The sequence below is a fragment of the Falco peregrinus genome, chromosome 12 (genome assembly GCF_023634155.1).
Source record: "Falco peregrinus isolate bFalPer1 chromosome 12, bFalPer1.pri, whole genome shotgun sequence".
Lineage (NCBI taxonomy): Eukaryota > Metazoa > Chordata > Aves > Falconiformes > Falconidae > Falco > Falco peregrinus.
This window is the reverse complement of record NC_073732.1, coordinates 9,445,029-9,467,560: the sequence shown is the minus strand read 5'-3', so window position 1 is coordinate 9,467,560 and position 22,532 is coordinate 9,445,029. Positions and strand designations below refer to the sequence as shown.

Genomic DNA, 22,532 nt, shown 5'->3' with positions numbered 1-22,532 from the left:
ACAAAGCACTTTACGGGCAGGGAGGTAGGGCTGCCCCTCCGTGCCCGGCAGCCTGGCGGGGGCGGGTGGCGGCCCCGCCGAGCCCCGGGGTGACACGGGGTCCTTGCGGGTGCGGGATCCGGGCCGCCTCCGGCTGGTGCTCCTTTCCCCGGGGCCCGGGCAGCCGTCGGGGCACGGAGCAGCTCCCCGCCGCCGGCCGCTCTTTGCCGGCGGGGACAGCTTGGGGCCGAGCCGTGCCGTACCGCACCGGGCCGTGCCGGTCACGCTGCCGCCGCGCCGGCCGGGGCGATGCGGGAGAGCCGCCTGGCTCGCCCAATCAGCGGGGGCGGCGCGGCCGGGCCGGGCGGCGGCGGCCAATCGCGGCGGCGCCGCCGCGGAGCCGCGCCGGGGACGGAGCCGATAAATGCTCCCGGCCCCGCGGCCGCCGCTCCCCGCCGCACCGGGGACAGCGCCGCCGCCGCCCCCCGCCCCCGCCCGCCCCTGCGCCCAGCCTCGCCGCCCGGCGGGGCTCCGGCCCCGGCCCCTGCCCTCCCGGTGCGGGGCAGCGCGGGTCACTGACAAAGGGGCAGCGGCGGAGCTGCCTCCTCCCCGCCCCCCGGCGGCATCCCCCACCCCCTCCCGGGACCACTCCTGATTCGGTGGGACCGGCTGACAGCGCGGATCTCTCCTAGATCAGCCCTCACCTGGATATAACCCTGCCGGGCAGCCGCCGCGATGACAACTCTGGCTGGAGCTGTCCCCAGGATGATGCGACCCGGGGCCGGGCAGAACTACCCCCGCAGCGGGTTCCCGCTGGAAGGTAAGGCCGCGCCCGGGCTGCTCCACTCGGGGACGGGAGGGCTGCCCGGTGCTGGGAGGCCGGGGCGCAGCGACACCCGCCAAGGGCCGGCGGACGGAGCGCAGCCGGGCGGCCCGCGCGGCCCGCGCCCCCGGGCTGTCAGAGCCGCCGTCCCGGGACGGGCACGGCTGGGGCCGCTGCGGGCAGGCCCGGCTGCGGGCCGGCGGCTCTGGCCTCGCACCCCGGGCGCCGTCCGTCCCTTCCGACTGGCGGGAGCGGGGAGAACCGGCCGGGAGCTCGGCGGCGCAGCGGAGCCTCAACCCGCTTTTTAAGCAGAGCGAAGGGAGCGGTTTGGGGAGCCCAAAGTTGGGGGGAAAAGTGAGGAAAAAGTTAAATTTTTTTTTAAATTAAATAAAAGCCACGCGAACGAAATCGAAATGAACTCGAGGGACGGGGGCACTCCCGGGGCGAACGGCGGAGCGGGAGCCGCGAGTGCCGGGACCCCGCAGGCTGCGGCCCCGGGGGGGGGGACGGGCGGACCCCACCGCCGCGCCCCGGCCGGCCGGGCAGGGCGCGGGTGTCCCGCACCGGCCCGCCGCGCCGCGGGAGCCGGGCGAGCCCTGACCCCCGGCTCCGGTGCGGATGCAACAGGTGAAGCCGCCCCGCCGCCGCCTCGTCCGGCCCGCCGGGGAGGCAGCGAGGGCTCCGCGGGAGCCGGCGGGCTCCGGGCGCGCTGCGGGGCGGCTGGGCGGGCGGCGGGGGGGTGTGGGGGGGCGGCGAGTTGCCTTTTACAGAAAAGCAACGACAAAACTACAATAACAAAAAAAGACGCAGCAGGATCCGAAGGAGACGTTAACGCCATTTCCCCCTCCTGCCTCCCCTCCCCTCCTTTTCTAGTCTCTACTCCTCTAGGCCAGGGCAGAGTCAATCAGCTCGGAGGAGTGTTTATCAATGGCAGGCCTTTACCCAACCATATCCGACACAAGATAGTGGAGATGGCCCACCATGGCATAAGGCCCTGTGTCATCTCTCGCCAGCTGCGAGTGTCCCACGGCTGCGTCTCCAAAATTCTCTGCAGGTACCAGGAGACGGGCTCCATCCGGCCGGGGGCCATCGGCGGCAGCAAGCCCAAGGTGAGCCCCCCGCGCCCGCCCGGAGCCGGGCAAACCCCGGCCGCGGCGGGGAGCGAGGCCCGACCGGCACCGAGCGCGGGGCGGCCGCGGCCGGCGGGAGGCGGCAGCCTGGCCGGGGACCGGGGGCACCGTGCGGGGACCGGGGTCGGGCGCAGCCAGGCACCGGGCACAGCTCACGGCACCGCCTGTTGCTCTGAAACTTTCCGAGGCTTTCAAAAATCTTGTTGGGAGTTCGTGGCAATTAATTTTTTTTTCCAATTCAGAAAATGCAATTTGGAAAAATACCTTCTCAAACGAAAGCGGGGAGAGGGGGGTGGTTTCCCGACGCCCGGCGCGGCCGGGGGACCGATCGCTCCGGTGGCAGGGCCTGCCCAGAGCGGCGGGATCGGGCCCTCGCTTCTTTCGTTGCGAAGCGCAAAAACTTGACCTGCGTTTCTGTCCGCCTGCCTGCTGCTCCTGCTCTTCCTCTGCGCGTTTTTCAGCTCGCTCCAAAGCTGCGTTATTTAGAGTTACACCGCTAGAAAAGTTTGGGCTCACAATAGTGCAAATATGGATTCTTGTCTTCCGATCAGCCTCCCCCTCCTCTAGCTTTTCATTCCCACAAAAGCGAAGTAAAGGCTTTAGTTTCTGTCGCAAGTTGCTGCTACATTTTTTACCCCCTTTGTTGCTTCTAAGGTAGCAATGCCCGAACTTTCCCTTTGGGTGTTAGGGAGTCTAGGTGACTAGAGGTAACTTTTTAGAAGGGTGATTTTTTTAGAAGCGTGTTAGCCGAACGAAAGGCTATTCCCAGGCGGGAGACCTTTGTTTCGTTCGGTTTCGGCTTGATTTTACGTTGGCGAGGCCACGGGAGGCACCCCCGGCGCTCGGACCTATCGGCAGTTCGGTCACGCCGCTTTTTCTTTGGCGCTGCAAACTTTATTCAGCCGAAACTTCCACAGCTTGGAGCTTCGCTGACAGAGACCCCTCCTCTAATTTCCCCGGGATTTTCTTCTCTGCCGCACGGCAGCCGGTGCTGCCTAATTCGGGATTTTTTCTCGCCGAGGGCTCGATCCCACCTTTCCCCGACAGCCCCGGTGGTATTCCCGGGAGGTTTCCCTTCCCCCGGGGGTTGCGTGCCTTCCGCCGGCCCAGGGGTGCCTCTTCGGTCCCCTCTGACTTTTAACCTGCCCGGCCCCGGGGTGCTTCGCGGCGGGGTTGCGAGCGGGGTCGGCGCTGGCTGGCGGCGGGGCGGGGCGGCGGGCAGGCTCCGGCCGCACCGGGGGTCCCGGCGGCGGCAGCCCGGGCTCCCGCGGCCGCTCCCGGCCCTGCAGACCCTGCCCGCTCGCCTTGTCTTCACTGAAGCAGGTGACGACGCCGGATGTTGAGAAGAAAATCGAGGAATACAAGCGGGAAAACGCGGGCATGTTCAGCTGGGAGATCCGGGACAAGCTGCTGAAGGACGGGGTGTGTGACCGCAACACGGTGCCGTCAGGTACGGGCGGCGGGGGGCTCGGGCCGAGGGCCGGCGTGGGCGGCGGGGGCAGCCCTGTAGTCTGCGGGAGCGGAGCCCCGGCCGGGCTGGTGCCCGTGGAGCCGTCGGCGTTAGCACGCTGGTGCCGGCAGGCGCGTCCCGGGAGGGTTCCTGCTCTCGGCGGGGGTGTTTTCAATTAAATGGCAACTGCAGCCCCCTCCCCTCCTCCTCCCCCCGCTTCCCCGCCGGGCTGCTGCCGCAGGACGGCTCGGGGCTCGCCGGGGACCCGGAGCTGGGAAGCGAAGGCGGGAAGCAGCTCCCGGTGCCGGTGCCGGCGGATTGCTTGCTGGACGGGGGCGGGGGGGGGGCTGCGGAGCCGGGCGGTGTTTGTGCGGGTAGCCGTGGGCTTTTCTCATCACCCACGGCCCGAGCCTGGGGGGGGGGAAAAATTCTTGCGGGGCCTCTGTGCCAGCACTGGCGTGCGGTGCGGGACGGTGCCTCGGGAAACCCCCGCGGGGAGGGGAACGGGTAGCGCTACCGAAAGTCCCGACTGGCAGCAGCAGCCGGGGGGGGACGGGACGGGAAGGGATGACGACGGGGGATGTGGGACAGCGGCACTGATGCAGGGCTCGGCTCCACGGCCCGGCTGCCGCGGGGGGCTGCTGGGGGCGAGCCCGGTCACAGCTCTGCGCTCCCCCCGAAGTGAGCTCCATCAGCCGCATCCTGCGGAGCAAGTTTGGAAAAGGCGAGGAAGAGGAGGCCGAGCTGGAAAGGAAGGAGGTGGAGGAAGGTGACAAGAAGGCCAAGCACAGCATTGATGGCATCCTCAGTGAAAGAGGTAAAGTCCCATTTCCTCCCTCCTGCTCTCCGTGGAGCCCTGGGACTGGCCAGTGCCAGCCCCAGAGCTGGTGGGTATCGCTCCCCTGCTCCCGGAGGTTGTCCTGAGGCCGGTGCAGCAGGAGGTGTAAGGCGAGGAGCTAGCCTGACAAGGTGGCTAGCACATCCCATCCCGTTGCCTCACCGGTACGACCCTGCAATGTGTGGGAATGGTGCAGAGGTGGGAGCAAAGATGGGGGTTGCCGCTGGTTTGGCCTTCAATAGTAGGGAAGGAGGCCAGGGAGCAGGGGAGGGGTAGAGCCGGCTGCAGAGCCCCTGGCCCGGCCACGCAGGGGCTGCTTTCCCAGCCCAAGCCAAGCAAAAGGCCGCAGGAGAGGTGGATGTAGCCAAAGGCTGTGGATTCTTGAGTCTCTGTGGCCGGCATGCAGGGCAGGGAGCTGTGCATTTCATTCTTTCTCTTAAAACCGCTGGGAAAATCTTGTGTTGGTGGTTGGCCGGGGCTGTGAGGAGGTTGCAACCTGAACAAGGCGGAGGTAAAGTGCTGCTCCAGGGGGGAGGCAGCTGCTGCCCCCGCTGTGGTTGTGCCCGGCGCCCCGGCCAGGCTGGAGCAGAGGGGCAGGCAAGGGCTCAGCTGGGCGGCCTGTGCCTGGAAGTGGCTGCCCAGCACAGGCACAGGCACTGGAGAAGGCGAGACAAAAGTACCAAATGAGCTGGTCAAACATTTGTACAACTTTTCCAGCTTTTACAAAGAAGGCCTTCTATACACAATCTACACTTGGAGATGAACTTGGAAAACAAAGAGGGGGGAGTCCATTGAAACTCACACTTTGGCTTTGCACAGACAAAGCTTCAGCTAGCAGCAGCTTGATGTGAACAAAAGAAGGCAACCTTTTTATAATTCAAGGAGAAAAGAAGAGAAAACAGCCCCACAAAAGGCTGAGAAAAGACATTATGGGCTTGCAATGAGGGATGAATTATTCAATGAGCCCCTAATAGCTGATGCTCCACGCAGTTTTATGGACTCTGCTGTGGAAAAAGTAGCTGTTTCTACCTAGAAAATGTTTCTAGCATTTCTAGACATCTAGAGATGCCAAGTGCCATTCAGGAAGGACAACCAAAACCTGTTCTTTAACAGTAGGATATCTCCTTGTTGTGCAGGAACAAACCCAAAAGCACACCCGAAACTTGGTTTTCAACTCTGTTATTAAAGATTCCAGGGAAGCCTCATCTTCTGCCTGTCTGTGTTTGTGCAGATGTATTTAAAACAAACAGGCAGAAGATGCTAACCAAGTCAAAGGTGAAGGCCAGAAAGCACAGTCTGATTGCGCAGTCTAGCTGCCCCGGTATGATGAGTTCAGAGCTTCCTCCAGTATCTCCTTCGGCAGAGGACTGTCCCGAGAGGGGTGCGCAGCAAGGGAAACTCGGTGCCCTAGTTGTTGAAATAACTAGCGTTTCTGCCTTCCTGAATTTCTCAACAGAGATTAGAAACAGAAGATAGGAAGCCTTGATAATCTCCCTGCTTTATGGAACAAAGAGTAATTAATTGAGACTGCAAGAGAAAAAATATTATCGATATAACCCACCCCTCTACTTCTCTTTGAAACAGTCTTCCTGTTCTTTGAGTCCCCGCTTTTTAAAGTGGGGCTCCTGATCTGCCATAAATCAGTGTCTGGGCAAACGGCTGCTGCCCTCCAACCCCGGGGGAGCCCTGAGACTCTTGTGGGGAAAGCGCTGAGGCTGGCTGTGCCTTGCTGCAAAGGGGGGGGCTGGCTTGTGCCCCCACCACAGTTGTATGAGGAAACTGCATTCTGCCCTCCTGCGTACCCTCTCCTCGCTTTCTGTGGACACAAGTGTCCTACTTTGCTTTTGAGTTCAGTCAGTGGCAAAATTCCCCTTGACTAAATGGGGTAGCGCAGCCCTATCCTGTCCTTGCACATGCAGGATTTTGCTGCATGAATGTGGTCGAGCAGTTCCGTGCAAACGGCCGCTTGATAATCCCGTCTGTTCTGTGACAGTGCCTTGGAAGGTTTGGCAGTTGGAGGGAGAGTGTGCTCTTCTCCCCAACCCGCCCCCCCCCCGCCAGCAACGCCTGCTCCCCCTCCTTGACTAGCAAGCTGTTGCTTAATCTTATTACTGGGGTGGCTGGGATGCTGCGGTGTGAGAGCTGCTGCTTGAGAAAGGATTTGTTACCATACACATACCTTATGTATAGTGTGGTACTACAGGGACGACACAGCAGTAAGCTCATGACAAGAAAAAAATAGCTGTAAAATAAGTCCATCACTACTTGGTGTATCTGGCCAACAAAAAGGTTTTGCTTCAGCTCCCATTGCCAGCAGAGGAGCTTCGATTTCACTCCATCTATAAAAGTCATCAGGTCAGATCCTGCTCTCTTACTGAAATAACTGGCAGCACTCCTGGGGATTTTGATGCTGCAGGATCATATTTGCCTGCGCCCACCAGCCTGGCTGCAAGGCTGTGGCAGGGGGTGCCTGCTGACAGGGTGCCTTGGATGCCCTCTCTGACACTCGGGTTGCTTGCAGGACATCCGAAGGTTACCCCGGTGGTGTGCAGCAAAACCCTTGTGTGGCAGGGCTCTCCATGGGAGCACTTCACATTACGGCATGAAAAAAGCCTGAAGTCTTTTGCAATATGAGTAATTTTTATAGCTCTGGTCTCAGAGGCTCAAGGTGTTCCGGTAGCAGGAGTGTGGGTGCAGGGAGACGTAAAGGAAGGCTGTGGGACAGGTCAGAAAGCAAATCCTGGGGCTGAGTGTGGAGCAGGGAATCGCTCCCCTGCTCAGGAGCACACAGTGCTGGGTGTTTGCTGACATTGCCCGAAATCCCCTCCTCTCCATGGGCATTTGGGTGGCTTGGGGAAAGATGTTTTTTTTCCAAGGGCAAGGATAACAGCTGTCGTTTTAATGGTACCTAATTCAAGATTTGGGGAGTACTTAGAGCAGAGCGGGACTAGAGAGAAGAGAAACATGGTTGTTTTGAAAAATGTGCAATAGAAGTGGTATGTCATGTGGCTTGGGATTTCTCCCATCACATATATAAATGCAGGTAAACTTCCCTGTGCCCTGCTGTGATTCTGTTTCAACCTCTGTTCATGGACACTTAACTATGATTCCCTCACCGGCATTTACAGATGCTACGTGCACAGCCCACTTTGCTGTATTTCGGCACTTCTGTCAGTGTCACCCCCTACCCTGACTTCGGGCTTATATTTAAAAGCAATCTTGATTGTCACAGTGCCTATTGGGAAGCACCCAATTCTATAATGGCATATCTGTATTTCTGCATGTGTGATAAATTTTTCTTAAAGGCATAAGCTATAAATAACAAACATGGGAGAAGAACTTTTGTGCCTTTATATGGCACATCAGGGCATATTTTTAGCACAACCGCTACAGAAGAGGGAGTTGCTTGTACCTTTCACGGGAGTTGTGTGCGGCATGGTTTGCTGACTAATCTCATAACCCCCTCCATCAGATAGCTGTTGTTTGCTGGCAGAAACCGGTGGCTGTGGTGCTCAAGCGACGGGGTGTAGGGCTGCTCCTGGGGCTGCTGTGAGCGGGCGGAGTGGGCTGGGGGGGGGGGGCCGGGACCCCCCTGCCCGGCCTCAAAGGGGGCCTCTGTTCCCGGCCAGCGGAATTGGCCCCCGGGCCCTGTCCTGGCGGATCCTCCCCCAGTCATGCGCACCCGTCCAAAAAGGGCCCTACTCATCCCCAGCCTCTACCCTTGGCTGTACTGAGAGCAATTCAGGCTACAGCAGACTAAATTGCCTCCTTTATTTCCCTCTTACTTTCATCTTGGACCAAACCCTTCCCCCCTCTCCCTCCCCTTCCTCTTTTCTTTTTTTCTGTGTGCCTGAGGCTCACATTAATACAATTTCGGCACCACCCCTATTTTTGTGTGTGTATGTGGGGCGTTTGAAGCGGGGGGGTGGGGGGGAAGGACCTTAGCACAAAAGCCCTGCTCAGCAGCTAGAAAGTTCAAGCTGCTGCTGCTTCTCTAGCTGTGTGATGCTTTTCCTGTTTGTGAGTTTTGGGAAACATTTTTGCTTTGTACTGTAATGGAATTAGAGGACAGATGCTGACTGTAAATGGGACACGCGACTACCAGCCCCTAGCTTAAATATTTAGATGCAATGTTACAATTACTGACTTGATGCACAGGCTTTGAAGTGGTGGCACATGATCTAAAGGGTAGCTGGGGCTAGATGGGCTTGCAGATGTTTTGATTAGGGTTGGTCAGTATCACGCAGCCGGTTATTTTTAGGTTGTTAAACTAATAAAGGCAGTTTATTAAGGGACGGGATTAACATGCAGGCACCAGATACCACTTTTGAGTTGTGCCATTCATTTCTGTGTCATAGGCTGTTGGGTTAGTGGCCGGTGCATGGGACGAGGCAGGTGCTGAGTTAGGTTTTGGCTGCGATTTTCTGATGTAGGGCTCGTGTGGATTTTGCTGCAGCAGCTTGTCCCAGGGCACAGCGGTAAGAGGACTTACTGGCTGTGTGAAATACTGTTGTGTCTTAGGCTGAGAAGCACAATGTGTTCCCTGGCTCAGCGTGCCCAGTAAAGATTCACTTACTGAAATGCGATGACTGTGGCTGCAGGCAATTATCTTCTTGAGACTGGAATTTTATACAGTACTTTACATATTTGGTCAGCAGCAGGTCTAAGAAATCGCCTTGTGTAACTTGAACAGAATTTTGTTTCTGAGCCTCTCAGAGCTGACAAGAAAATAGGGCTTAATTAAGAAAAACTCCCCGGTGACTCCAGGATTTGGCTCAAGGCAGAGAACACTAACAGATTTTTCTGTCTCTTCTCCCCCTTTCTTTCCTCATATCTCAGTAGCGTGTGAGAGTCCTGCCCTGGACAGAAGCGCCAGGCGCTGCATGGGTGCAGATGGGTGCAGGTGATGCCACGCAAGCCCCCACCACAGCTTTGTTTCTTCTGCCTGACCGGTCATCACTGTGGGGCTCTGGGCCAGGCTTCTGCTTCCAAATCATTATTCTGAGCTAATAATAATAACTGATGACCTCAACGATCAATAATGACCTCGCCATCAAGCCAGAAAGCCATGTCCCAGCGTGCTGAGCGTTTTCAGAAAGGTGCTAAATGTTTGTGTTTTGAGTGACTTGAGAGTGGGGTTTGCTGCTCCAGAGATGCCGGGAGCAGCCCATGCCCTCCTGTCTTGAAGGCGAGCTTGGGGACTTTGAGGAGAGTGCTAATTGTCAGACTAACTGCACGCTAATCGCCTTACATAAGCACTGGTAATACTTCCAGCTGTGGGAACAAAGGGTGTTACTCAGCATAGCAGCGGCGCTCTGAAGTAATTACAGAAACATCATATCCCTCGCTTGCAATCATGATTTCATTAATGGGGTTGCATGTTTTGCCATCTTAGGGACACTTTCTTTGACTTAAAAAGAGTCAGCGTCTATTCAAACAGAACTGCTGCGGGCATCCTTTCCAGTTCTTCTAATTGCATATATCTAGAACAAAGGCAAATGTTATTTTAGCAAATATCAGGATTTCTTCACCTCTGTTAACTTGAATTTGTACCCAAGTTTGCATCTTATTTGGTAGCTCTGACAGTTGATTAGATTTACACAGTGTTGTTCTGGAAAGGCTGAGGCAAGAAACATGGTGGGTCGACTTCGGTGTGGCTAGGACTTGCTCCAAGAATGTGATTTTTATCTTTGCCTTTTTGGATTCTCCTACAATTGCAAAATCCTTGACGTCAGCAGGAATTTACCATGGTAGAGATCAGGCTTTTCTTGAAACCAGCTCTGTAATGTGCTGAGCAACTGCAGCTCTGGGGAAAATCCTCAGGTTTAGGATGTAAAATGGATTTACTGGATCGGGTGTCAGACCCCCAGTTCTGCAGACTGTCATACGTGGGTAACGGCAAGGAGCCCCACTCAAAGGGCCTATTCATGTGTGTAAAGTTACTCACGTGGGCTGGGGCAGGCAGGAATGGGGCCTGAATTTGTTCTATTCTGTTAATAGAAAGTACCCACCAAACAAGAGTGTGACTCTAATCCCGAGTGAAACTCTCTGGCAAAACCCTTATCAAGGGCAAGGATCTTTGTGTTTACAGGGAGGTAGTGATGGGCAGACAGACAGAGGTTTTAATTAGATAAAAAAACCAATTAGAAATTAACGCTGAAAGGAGAAGTTGATGCTGATGAAACCCTTAACACATTATTTTATCACAGGGTCTGATTTTGGAAAGTAATTCTCAGTTGTATCAAAGACAAGGCTTTTATCTAACACTTACTTGGGGAAGGTTTAGTTTGGTACTAGATTTACTTATTGATAAGAGTTGGAACAAGGTTGAGATGAGGGAAGCCAATAAAGTTGATAGTGATAAATTATCGCAAGTCCCCAGAGCTGTGTAATAAAACTGCATTGGGAAATGAAGCAGAACTACAAAGTGCTCCCTGGTTAATTTAAGAAGAAATTGAGTGAAACGCAAAGCAATAAATCAGAGGAAGCCAGTCAATGTGAATTTCTCCATGTAAATGTCACTTTAAATCCTATGTAACAAACACATGGGGCTAGAGAAAGAGCAAAATATATAAATAAAAATGCAGGACACTTCCAAGTGTTCTCCAAGCACTGAGCTCTCCGGCTAATAAAAATGATGTACAGTAACATAATTCACCATAAGACCTTGTTTAGCGTAGTGTGAGCAGGGCTTTTTACTTTACTTGCCCTGGAGTACTCCTGCCACATGCTGTTAAACTAATTCAGTTTAAATCACTCTGGCTAGAAAAAAAAAAAGTGGAGCGTAATGAAATTAAAACTCACTGAGGACACATTAGAGTTAAAGTGTGTCATGGCTGAGATTATTTAGTTAGTGGAGTTTGATGTAATTGTTGACAGGTCATTTATTCACCCTAGTAAATTCACGAACTATTAAGAATGTGCATATATAACTAGTAAGACAGTAAAAGGCAATTAAGCAGTCAGTTTAATGTCTTATCTTGCTGGTTGCCCTACAGTTGTTTTACAACAAGGAATTAAAATTTGAAAAGGAAGTTTTCAGTGTCCCTGGCCAAATATTGATTAAGTAGTTGTTTGCCGATGCTATTGTGGCACATAAAAAGGCCAGTAGTTCTGCCCCTTGTTCATCTTCCATTGTTGCTGATTCTTAACCTCGGAGATCAAAGGAGGATCATTTCAGTTTATCTGTCTTGGAAAATCCTTCTTTGCTCTAAAACCCCTATGGATTAATGGCCAAATTGTCTTTAATGAGATGTGAAATTTGAATGGAATCCTTATTTTGCATGGTCTGTTGGATGTATGCACTGTACACTCTCAGTTTTGTGGGGAGTTTTTCTTTAACATTATTGGATTTGGCTTTGTTTGAATCTATTTTTGGAGTACGATGCACAGTGAAATTTTACTATTACAACAAGTAAAATACATGGTATTTAACTTAATTTTAATAAAACTAATTTTGTTTCATGTAATCTTTGAGTGTAGCCTAAAGGGGGAAAGGGAAAAAAAAGTTGTCTTTGTATACCAAATCACATAGGAGATAAATGGGCTGCCAGTAAAAGAAAGGGAGTTTGAGGAGTCAGCCAGCTGTCCAGATCGGGCTGTCAGTATACAGGGGACACAAACTAGCTTGCAGCATTTTCTTCAGTTTTGATTTTATGGACCTGCCTTGCCTCAACAAGGACAGTTGTACTGCTCCTCCTCAAAAAAGGGGGCAAAGTCGGATCAGGCAGGCTGTGTGGAAAAATGAGCAAGAATCCTTGAGAATAATCAGCTCCTTGTTGCATTACAGCAAGCTGTACTTAGTTCAGAGATAGTAAAATGCATTCCACCACATCCTCAGTATAAGAGGCTGTGCAATCTGGATGTGCTACGTTGGCTTGTAATTATGATATGAAGTTTCATCTGAATTGTAGGGTATGTGAGCATTAGATCCAGGTCCCGCCGCTTCCACTGGCATATCTGGACACAGAAATTTAGCTTCACAAACAGTAGTAAGGCTCTGGTAAAGCCAGAGAGCCTCTCCTGGTGTGGCATTGATTTTTATGTGGGTGAGCCTCCTCTGCTGTAGTGACAAACAGCAGAGTAAGGGGCTAAACCAGAATTTTTTTAAATCAGCATTTTATCATTCCCTTTCTTAAATACACTCTGTTTTCGTTTTCTCTGGTTATTGCTGAATAAAATACCAGTCTGTGCATACTTCACAAGTACTCAGCTACTTTAGGAGACATTTTGCCCCAGAGTAACAGTTAAAATTCTTTGAAAGTGTTTTAGGCACAAATTTCCTTAAAATCCATGAACTCTAACTTGTTCATTTCCATGGAGAGCTGCAGTGAGGAGGACAGTGATAGACATTCTACTGTTTTTTATTTTTTTAAATGGATATTTGCCTGGATGTAGACTTTGCCAAACATGACCAATGTTTATATCGTGCAGAAGCCCATATAAGGACCTGTCTCAAGGATTTTTGTATTTATGATATGCCTCATGTTGGATGTCTGACCCGACAATGAGTATGTAGTAATTTCTTTATCAGATATAAAGTCACATAGATCACTGTGGTTTGAATAGTATGAGGAATAAACTGTATGCAGCTGACATTTCTGAGAGCAGACAGCTTATTCAGCCCCTGTCAAATCTTATTCACTGTATTTAAATGAGTAGGACTGCTCATGCCAATATAATTGGGATCTGCTCCATATACCAGCCCAGAAAAGCAATAACAACTACAGTTCTTCTGGCAAAATTACACTCTGTTAAAAATGTAACCGATGTCTAACCTGTGTACCCCCTGCAAGGCAGTAGCACCAAAGTGCTCAGTGTAACCAAATTGGGCTTAAAACTGCTTCCCATCTTCCCATCATCTTTGGCTCACAGAACGGTGGAGAAGAACATAGACAGGTTTTATAGAAACCAGGCTAACGGGGTGGCAGGGAGTGCTTCCACAGAAAATCCCTTTTCACTGAAGATGGTGTGGCAGGAGTTCCTTTCCGTTTTGACCTAAGGGCTGGTTGTTTGATCCGGTGCGAAGGGCTGGAGTGTGAGCTGGGGGGGGATCAGTGTCCCAGTGAACACTGACACCTACCCAGTCCCTGCCGTCAGGCTGAGTGGCAAGAAAAAGCCTGCACAGGACTAGCTGGTGGAAGTCAGGTTTCCACTGGTTTCATGAACAGCAAAATAAGTTGTTTTCAGAAAGGAGGTGTTTTGACAAAAAAAAGGGAAGTGGCAAACTTTTAGCTAAAGAAATGTGAAAATGGAAAGTGAAGTATGTTATTTTCCCAATGCAATCCTGCAAAGTGTGGATTTGGGGGTGGGGGGTGGGGAGAAATAAATATCCTGTGCATTCCATTTGCCAAGGCATAAATCAAGACTAATTCTGCTGTGGCTGATAGACTGATGCTGGTGTGTGAGCAAACACTGAATTAGATCATCAGTATTTACATGTAAGAAGGGACAGTTTCAAATAATTACCATCCTGCACATTTAACTTATCCATTTCTATCAGCTTCACCAAAACCAGAGAAGTTACTTATGGACTGTTTACACAAGGAGCGATGTTTTAAGTGTATATACTCATCAAACCTTTATGGTGCAGTATTTTGGAGGGCGGCAGGTCTACAAATTTTTCTGTACATTTTTCTTTAAAATTTTTAACACTTGCAGTGCAGAGAAAGGCATCCTGTGCTCTGACCTGTCTTGCTGCCTATGGTAGCTATTACGTGACTGGTATATAGCTTAAGTGCGTTCTTTGCTGCTGTCTGTGGAACTGGAAAATATAGAAGAAAACATTTAGGAGTCTATTTAGAAGATCGTACAATAGATGTTGCAGTTAGGAAAAAGCCCTGTGGGTTCATCCATGGTTTAGCACAGTCGATTGGACCCGCTCCCTTTTAAATCAACACGATCAAGCAAAAATGCTCAAATGTTTGGCAGCCCTACAGAAAAGCACACAAATGCCTGTTGCTTTAGCACCCACAATTTTTTTTCCAACAAATACAGTGCTACCTTTTAAAAAGTCCTTAAAACTGCTTGTCCACCTCTTCCAAACAGCGTGGAGCCCGCATGCTGTGTGTGCCATGGCAGGTGACACGGGCCAGCCTGCGCTGAGCTGGTGCCCAGTGGGGGCTCAAGCAGCGAGGACATCGCAGGCTCTCGGGATGGTCACTTCTCCTGGTGAAAATGCAAAATGGCTGCATGCAGCAGACATTTTGTTTATCTTTTTATTATTTCCTTTCCCATCTCTGTTTAAAAGCTTTCTTGAGACCAAATTGTACCGTCATTTACATCTGAACAATCCCCTGCTCTCAGCGGGGCTGTGCAGGTTGCTTCAGGTTGACTGTGGCCCTAATATGGAAGTTTAATTACATTTCAGGTTTGAGGGAACTTACTTTCTCAGACTTGGCTAGGCTTTATAGCACTAAACATCTATTTTCACTGGTAAATAAGAGATCTGTCATGGCAGGGAAGTGTAGTTAAAATAAAATGTTAAAAGCAGAGCAAATTAAAAAGAGCTGTTTTAGAGGGCTGCACTCAAAAATTTTCAAACACATGATTTAGCAAAAAAAAAAAAAAAAAAAAGGCAAACAACCCCCCTGACGCTGTGCTGCAAGAAGCTCTGTAACCAATCTGCTCCCCCAGTGCCAGCGGGATGGGGATGGGAGGCAGTGCTGCTGGCTCCATCTGCTTTCTGCCTCCTCCCTGGCTGAAGGGTATCACCCGGGGAGGCACGGCTCTGTCCCCCCAAACTGCACGCCTCCCCGCAACCTTTGATCTTAATCGGCCCTGCCAGTGAAATTTTGGGAAAGAAATCAGGAGCTCTAATTCAGATGGTTCCCAAACCCTATGCTGTCACAGGCATAAAGAGGGATTTTTTTTCCCAAACTCGTAGAGGTTGCCTGGCTGAGGAGGAACTTAAAACAAGCCAGGATTCAAAGTTGCTGTATTTCTCCCACGCTGGCAGTTTAAAAGATGGAACGATGATTGATGACATAAATGTTTCTCTTAATCTGACATCAGGAACAGACTTGTCAGCCTTGGAAGAGTATATTAGAGACAGAAATTAGAGTATTAAGAGTCCTCAATACATCTAGTATCTGAATCCTGATTAATGGTTGTTATAAATGAAAAATAAAACATTCCAGAAAAGTCCTATAAGGGGGGGAAAAAAGATTCTCCAGGTGGTCGAAGAGCAGACCAGGGGCTCATCTGTTTCCAGTCTTGGGTGTTAGCATGCAGAAAAGTCACTCTATTAAAGAAACTGGCCACCTGGTGCTTATTTTTTGGCCCTTGGCTGGCATGTGGTAGCCAGGCAGAATGATGGGTTTCCCAGGATGGTGAAGGGGGAACACTTTTGGATGCACTTTGTTTTCTTACTCTGTTACTCTTCCCATTTTAGCCTCCAGGGGTTTGAGGGGTGGCATGCCCCTGGGGTACTGGGACCTGTTTTGCGGGGCTGGGTCCTTTGGTTAAAAGACCCACTGTGCTTCTGTGAGTTCAAAGCAGCGCGGGGAGGCCGTGGGGTTCATGGTTGCGTGCAGTACTTTCAAGTTCAAGGGTGGCTTCTAGCCTAGGTGGGAGCTGGTGCTGCCTGGTTTCCAGCCTGGGGAGCTTCTTGCTCTGCCTTTCTCTTCTGGGAGGCAAGTGATTTTTTTTTTTTTTTTTAAATTTTTTTTTTAAACGTGAGGTTTAAATCTTCCCCGGGACTGCTGTGATCTCTAGGTGACGTTGTTGTCACAGTTGTGCTTTGTAGGTGGTGTTTTGCAGCTAGTGACATTCAGCTCTTTGAGCAGATGCCTTAGGTCCCAGTGATTTGGGCTCAGTGGCTTCCCCCCGATGGCACAGCTGGTGCTGGTTTGCTGCTGAAGTTCCCACAGCTGTGGGAAAGGGGCTGCCAAAGGCATCTTTCCATAGGCTGTAACAGTCTTGTTACTGGGCTTCAGTGAGTGTGGTTCTGCATCTTTGGAGTGGGATGAGGGAACTTTTTTAATACCCTTTTTGAGTAGGAAAGAGTGATCTTGGTGACTAATGTGTTTAGAAGTAAGTGATACCCCTAAACACAAACAAGAAAAAATGAGGTCGTAGCAAACTTAGTGCTAGAAGAGTTGTGTTTGGTTTGGAAGAGAGCTGGTTTGAGTTGGTAGAATTTGCTCTATAGAATGACTTTGTGTGTTGCCTGTGCCTGGAGCCAGCTGAGGTGGAACTGCCTGCTCCCCCTCCCCAGCTACTGGTCTCCGCTGTGATCCGCTAGAACAGGATCCTAGAAGCTGTTGTTTCTCACTTTCTACGTTCTCCTTAATTTTTATTTTTTCCCTCCTGTTGCTGTGCATCCTGGAATTTGTGCAGTGGAGAAGGGGCTGGAGTGTAGGGGATCTGTCTGTCAGCTGCTCCTGTTTGGCTAAATCTATTTTGTATCTTTGTGTGTTTTGTTGGTTTTGGGTTTGTTGTTTTTTTTTTGTTTTTTTTTTGTTAGGGATGGGACCAATGATATTTTCCTCTCTTAATGGTATTTCCAAATGTTTGGGATCCAGAAATTAAAAGTGCTATAGGGGTTCAGCTGCAATAGCTCACCTGTCAAAACTGCAAATCCAGGTGATGTTTTTGAATGAATGCTTTGTGGCTAGGAAGGATTGTAACCTGTCCTTGAAAGAGTGGTTAGGCTTCCAGCTTTGGGGGCTGCGGAGCTGGGGAGCACCGGGGTGGTTGTAGGGGGCCAGTGAGTGCCCTCCGGTCCAGTGGCCCTGGCTGTGGGGCACTTCTGCACTGAACAGTGACCCCTGGCTAGGAGCAGCACATGAGTGTGTTTTGATGAAGTAGCTCAAGATTCAGTATTTTTATTTCTAATACTTTTATTACTATTGTTTACAGCAAAAGCAGATCGATAGCTAGTCTGGGATTAAGCTCATGGATTCAGAGGTGGTGTCTCAATTTACATTGGTGCTCTGAGTCACAACGTGTTTACTGGAGTACAGCAATTAATGATACATAGTTTTTGCTGTTTTTTGCTGAGTTTCTCATGAATAGCCTGCAATTCTCTTAGATTTGTGGTGTGGAAAGTCTATTCAATATTATATGTAAATAATCTTTGGTTCTACACAAATATTCAGTGCTTGAAACTTCTGTGGTTGTGACTGGGCACGCAGGTCTCGCACTGTTCTTGCATTTGCTAAGAATGTATCGTAACTTCTGGATAACTGCTTAAAAATTTTATTTATTTTTAAATTGGATTTTCTTTTTTACAAATGTACTTGTTAAAATAGAAATATGAACTGAGAAGAAAAAGGAGACAAAAATCAAGCTTCACACATTCTTTTGTTGTTTATTGCTAGTATTTATAGTTTAAAGCTGTAGCTTTCAAAATCTTTATGCACCAATGCATTTTTCAGTGATGGGATTTTGTGTTATACACACTGATTAGAGATGAGCTGTTTTGGTTTGTTTTTAAGCTTTTTTAAAATGAAATCTGTGCTTTCTTTGGTAAGATTTTTCTTGACAGAGAGAAATAGTCTAGTGACTTGGACATAAAGTTATGAGCCAAAAAATTAAGGAGGCAGTTCCAGTTGATAGACTGGCTTGAACTTGTCAACGGGTCTTAAAAAAGATAAGTTTTTAGATGTGCAACTGCAGTACAACTTGCAGTAAGGCAAGATTTGATTTCCAGAGTTGCTGATGTTTTTACTGTTTTCTAGAGTTTCAAGGAAAATGACATTGTTACAGTAGGGTATTTTAAACAGTAAAATTGTGGGTTTTATTTTGTGTTTTGTGTTTTTTAACACACTAATTCTTCTAATTAATAGTGTCAAGCATGTGAGAATTCTCATAAACCTCAAAAAAGCCTATTGAATTTAATGGCAAGACTTGCATTGTCTTTAATGAAATTTGGTCAGACCCTATTTTTTTTTCCTCTCTCTCCCCCCCCCCCCCCCCCTTCCCTTGAGGGGGAAAAAGTTTTGGATTTTTTGAGGAAACTGGGGAATTCTACCATTCCTGGGCATGAGGGGAGAATACTGATTAGAATCAGGCAGAGAGCAAGCAGGTGCTGAGCATGTTCATTGCTTAACCCCCTGCCCTGCTCCCGCATCCCTGCCCTGACCCAGCACGCAGATCCTGCAAATAGCAGCAAGTTGCCAGATGTTGGAGATGTTTTCAGGGAGAACGATTATTCACCAGGTCTCATCTAAAACCAGGGAGTTCCTACAATGGCTGTATTTCATGTTTAAAGCTGGGCTGGATAAGCCACTGGAGACTATATTTGGGATAAATAACTATTTCTGTGGATGAGAACCTGGCTGTTGTGTTCCAAACTGCTGTACGTCTGTGGTATTCGTTTGCAAAAATTGATACAAAACCCCCCTAACAAGCAGGGTAGATTGCCTGAGGGGGAAAAGCTGTCTAATTTTATTTTTTTTTTTTTTTAATGAACAAAAAAAGATTTTATGGCTTAGAAACAGTACACCCTAAAGAGAGGTGTGTTTAAAAGTTAAGACTCGAAAGCTTTTGTCTGGAGCATAATACGCTTGGTGTAAAGAGCGGCACAATGGAAGTCTTTTCTTCTAGTTATGTATGGGCGAGCATCAGTCAGCCAAGGAAGAACTTCAAAGGCCAAAGTGAAAACTTGCTAGGCTCTTTCTTTCCTGACAGGTTTTTTGGGGGTAAGGTGGGGAGAGCTGTTTGTGCTGGGAAGTGGCGCGCTCCTCCTGTAGCAGGGGCGGCAGCAGGTCACCTGCAAGCCAAGGGACCCGGCTTGAACTGTCGCCGTCTCCAGGTGATGTGCCTTTATGGAAGCTGCTAAACTATCCCATCTCAGGAGTCTTGTATTGCTTATTCATAAAGAGGTCTCAGAAATTCCACTTCTGCCTTGCTGGGAAGGCACCATGCCAGATAGAAGGGGAAACTGTTTCCTAACCATGTTCTTAGGGAAGTTGATCTATTTCTCTGCCTCCAAAAGATACTTGTACGCTATAAATGTACACTATAAATGCCTTTAAGGTGGGAAAATATCCTCAATGTGCTTTAATATAAATAGTCCAAGAATATAACTGCTGCGCACTAAAACAGCCACTGAACTTTGTGTCTGGCAGCATACATGCAGAGTGTGAGGGTTTGTAATGGGGGTGCTTGTGTGGTAGGGAACAAAAACTCTAAATAGCATCCAGAGAAAGCTGGCAGTTCAACCTGAGCTTACATCATCATTTAATTTTGTGAATTTTAAAAGCTTTTTTCACCTAGGAATTTTTTTACAGGATGTTAGGCACAGTAATCTAGAGTCATTTCCCCAGGTTAAAAATAGATTTAAGCAGCAGTTTTAGCGTTACCTGCACTGCTGTGTTCTGGAGGCATCAAAAAATATGTGCTGCTACTTCAGCAGGCTGCATGTGTCCCATCAATCTTTGTTAAAGGCAGAGGCACCACACAGAAACCAGAGGATGTTTAAGGGAGAAAGCAGCTTTTCTGATTTCCCAAGACTGCAGAGCGCTCCATACCACAAGCCTAAACTATGCTGACGCTCCTGCTGATGCGCTCAAGGCTGTTCGCTTCCTGGGGAGGCGGGTAGGGAAAGGCAGTCACTTTTTGGAACAAATAAATATCGCAGCATCTTAGCTCTAACACTCAAGCAACGCTTGTACAGGCAAGAGAGCAACCTCTCTGCCAGCCCCCATCCGGGGCGGTCCAGAGCATCAGTGAGCGTGGCTTGGGCCCCCTTGGAGCTGCTTGTCGACCAGAGCTTTGGGCAGAGAGCACCACGTCACCTTTTGCATGAAGCACGTGGCAATTTATCTGCACTTCAGAGAAGGCTCAGGTAGGCTGTTCTCAGGGCATGTTTGGTCCTAGCCTGCATTTGGGCTTCAGTGCTGCAAGAGGAGACCGGTGGTGGTTAGTTGTGTGCTTGCTCTGTGTTTCTATCCTGTGCCAGACTTACTATCTGATTCCCTTTCCATGGCAGCCCTCGTTGTTAGCGATGCATTTGGTGGGGAAGAAGAACCAGTGATGATGAAGAAGCTGGCAACGTGTTTCAGTAACTGTTTCATATTGTGTTTGAGTTGATGGCTTCAAGAATGGAAAACAAGGCTTTGGGATGACGTGGGAGATCTCTGTTTGCATGCTCTGTCTTTTGGCTCAACCTTGTCGTACATGCTCAGGTGTCCTTGGCTTCAGCCAGGCTGCTTGAAGGAAACGTGGTTTCTGTGAGGGTTGGGCTGAAAATAAATGGTTTGCCCACAACAGTAGCAGTTGCGGCACTATTTGCTGGGAGCACATCGCATGATATATCTAGACGGACTATGGACAGCCTTGAAGCCATCAGTGGAAGGCAACCGAGAGAAACCGGCTTAGTGTTGTCTGGCTTAAGTTTGCTATAGAAGGATTCACACACCTGTTGAGGAAAACATCTAAGGAAAATTTCTGTAAGTGGGAAAAAGATGGGTGACCACTGCACTGATGGTTTCGTGTGAGTTCAGCTTCATTGCTAAGAGCGTTTCAGTTAGCGAAGCGAAGGGGTGTTTGTACCGCCAGGCAGTGCAGAACAAAGATACATGCAGTTGTGGAAAACAGTCATCTGAACGGATAATATTTTATAATAAATTTCAAATGCACAATACCACAACCTATTCATGTTTTTTCTTCTGGCGTAACGCAATGCCATCTAACTCTCTGAAAATCAAGTCTGTGAACAATCAGCTACAATTAATTTTATCTTCCATCTTGGGAAAAGGGTGAAAGAATAAATAGGAATTAGAGCTAAAAATGGGACAGCAGGCTTGGGTTTGGTAGAGCGTTGTCAGTAGGATTTTAGTTTTTCAAAAGTAGAGTAGCGTTTTGGAATCTAGTTCTGTTGTGGGCTGACAGCCTTAGACCGCTGGTGGGAATTGGATAACTGTCCTTGTTTTACATCAGCTGTACAGAGCTTAAAACATATTTGGGAAATGAGAGTATTTGGTTCCCGCTTGCACGGAAAATTTTTAGGCTCTTGCAATTTGAATATAATATTTTTGACCGTGATCATGTCTCTGTATTCTCATCTCCAAAGTACTTATTTATTTTTATAAAATAATAAATGTCTGATTTACCTAAGGAAAAGTACTAGATAAATTCAGGATATTATTTTTACCTCATTGCTTCTCCTAATGTAAACCACTGTCAATTTGCCAGAGATTGAGATAGGGGAAAGTTGAGGACCAGGAGGGATTCTTACTTTACTGTCACTTTTTATCAGACGTTCATCACTCGTGGAGTAAACGCCACAGGCACTTGCAGAGTGAGTCTTTACAGGTATGAAAATAGAATAAAAACATGAAAATTTGTCTGACAAGTTTTTGCTATGCAAATATTCAGGATGTATTTTAGCATTTATCTGTTTCCGTCCTTGATTGCACAAGGAAGAGAGCTGTGTAGAGCTCAGCATCAGGCTCAGTATGCTTAGATTCAGTTCCCATCCTCTCCTTTTTCCTGTATGTTTCTATAGTTGTTGTGTATCACTGATTCAATTTTTAGTAAGAGAACAATTTTTAATCTCCTTTTACATGTTTTGATAGGTTACAAAGAGGAAACCAGCATAATTTGAGATACTGACTTAATCTAATTACTCTTGTGAAACAAGAAATAATGGACTGAGGCGTCACAAATTTGTACTTCCACATACATGTTCCAATAAACTGGCAGGAATTAGTGCCATAATACAGAATGTTTTAAGACCAGATTTTGATCCTGGCATTGAATTTGATGCCTGCTGGCATCAAATCAGAGTGGTTCTTTTGTCAAAGTCCCTTGATTTCCAGCAGTGTAACAGAGATCTGAACCTGGCTTTATGGATAATTCTGTACAGTTTAAAGAACTGAGGACTTTCTGCTAAGCAAGGTCATGTAGGATGTACTGTCTGGTATAGGATTATCTGTCTTGTAAGGTTTAGTTATTTGCCTGATTTTCCTTTGGGGACATTAGTTGATGTTTGTAGAGGATCTTTAATTATATAAAACAAGTTACAGAATGAACAATGCCATGTTTTTGGGTAAATCTGAAAGATTTCTGGTCACTTTTAATACAGCTTCTGTAACAAGGTGGTAAAGCGCGTTTTAGTCTGATGTATGTGTTTATCTGATATTAGTCCCCTGGATGTAATGTTAAGAAATCTTATAGATCTTAAGGAAGGATGCTCTGTAACTTCTGCCTGTTGGGTGTGTGTCACATTTCATGTGCACAAGCTCGCAGACGTACGCAGCAGATACACATCAATTGTGGAGAGAGTGGGGGCAGTACTGGGGCAGAGCTGCGTCTGACCAGGGATGTTGCTTGTGTAACCAGAAGAAAATCGTGTACTTGTTA

The 22,532-nt window shown here is 49.0% G+C and overlaps 1 protein-coding gene across 5 annotated transcripts in view; it reads left to right on the top strand.

Moving 5' to 3' along the window:
- Positions 1-712: 712 nt before the first annotated feature.
- Positions 713-22,532, top strand: part of PAX3 (paired box 3) — a 79,827-nt gene continuing 58,007 nt past the window's right edge. For 2 of the 5 annotated variants that reach the window (XM_055817272.1, XM_055817269.1), the window contains exons 1-4: positions 715-799; positions 1,676-1,911; positions 3,253-3,382; positions 4,065-4,199. In XM_055817272.1, the coding sequence (XP_055673247.1) occupies positions 715-799; positions 1,676-1,911; positions 3,253-3,382; positions 4,065-4,199 (586 nt within the window). Of the gene's footprint in view, positions 800-1,675; positions 1,912-3,252; positions 3,383-4,064; positions 4,200-22,532 lie in introns of all 5 variants that reach the window. The other 3 variants (XM_055817270.1, XM_055817271.1, XM_055817273.1) reach the window with 3 other exon arrangements.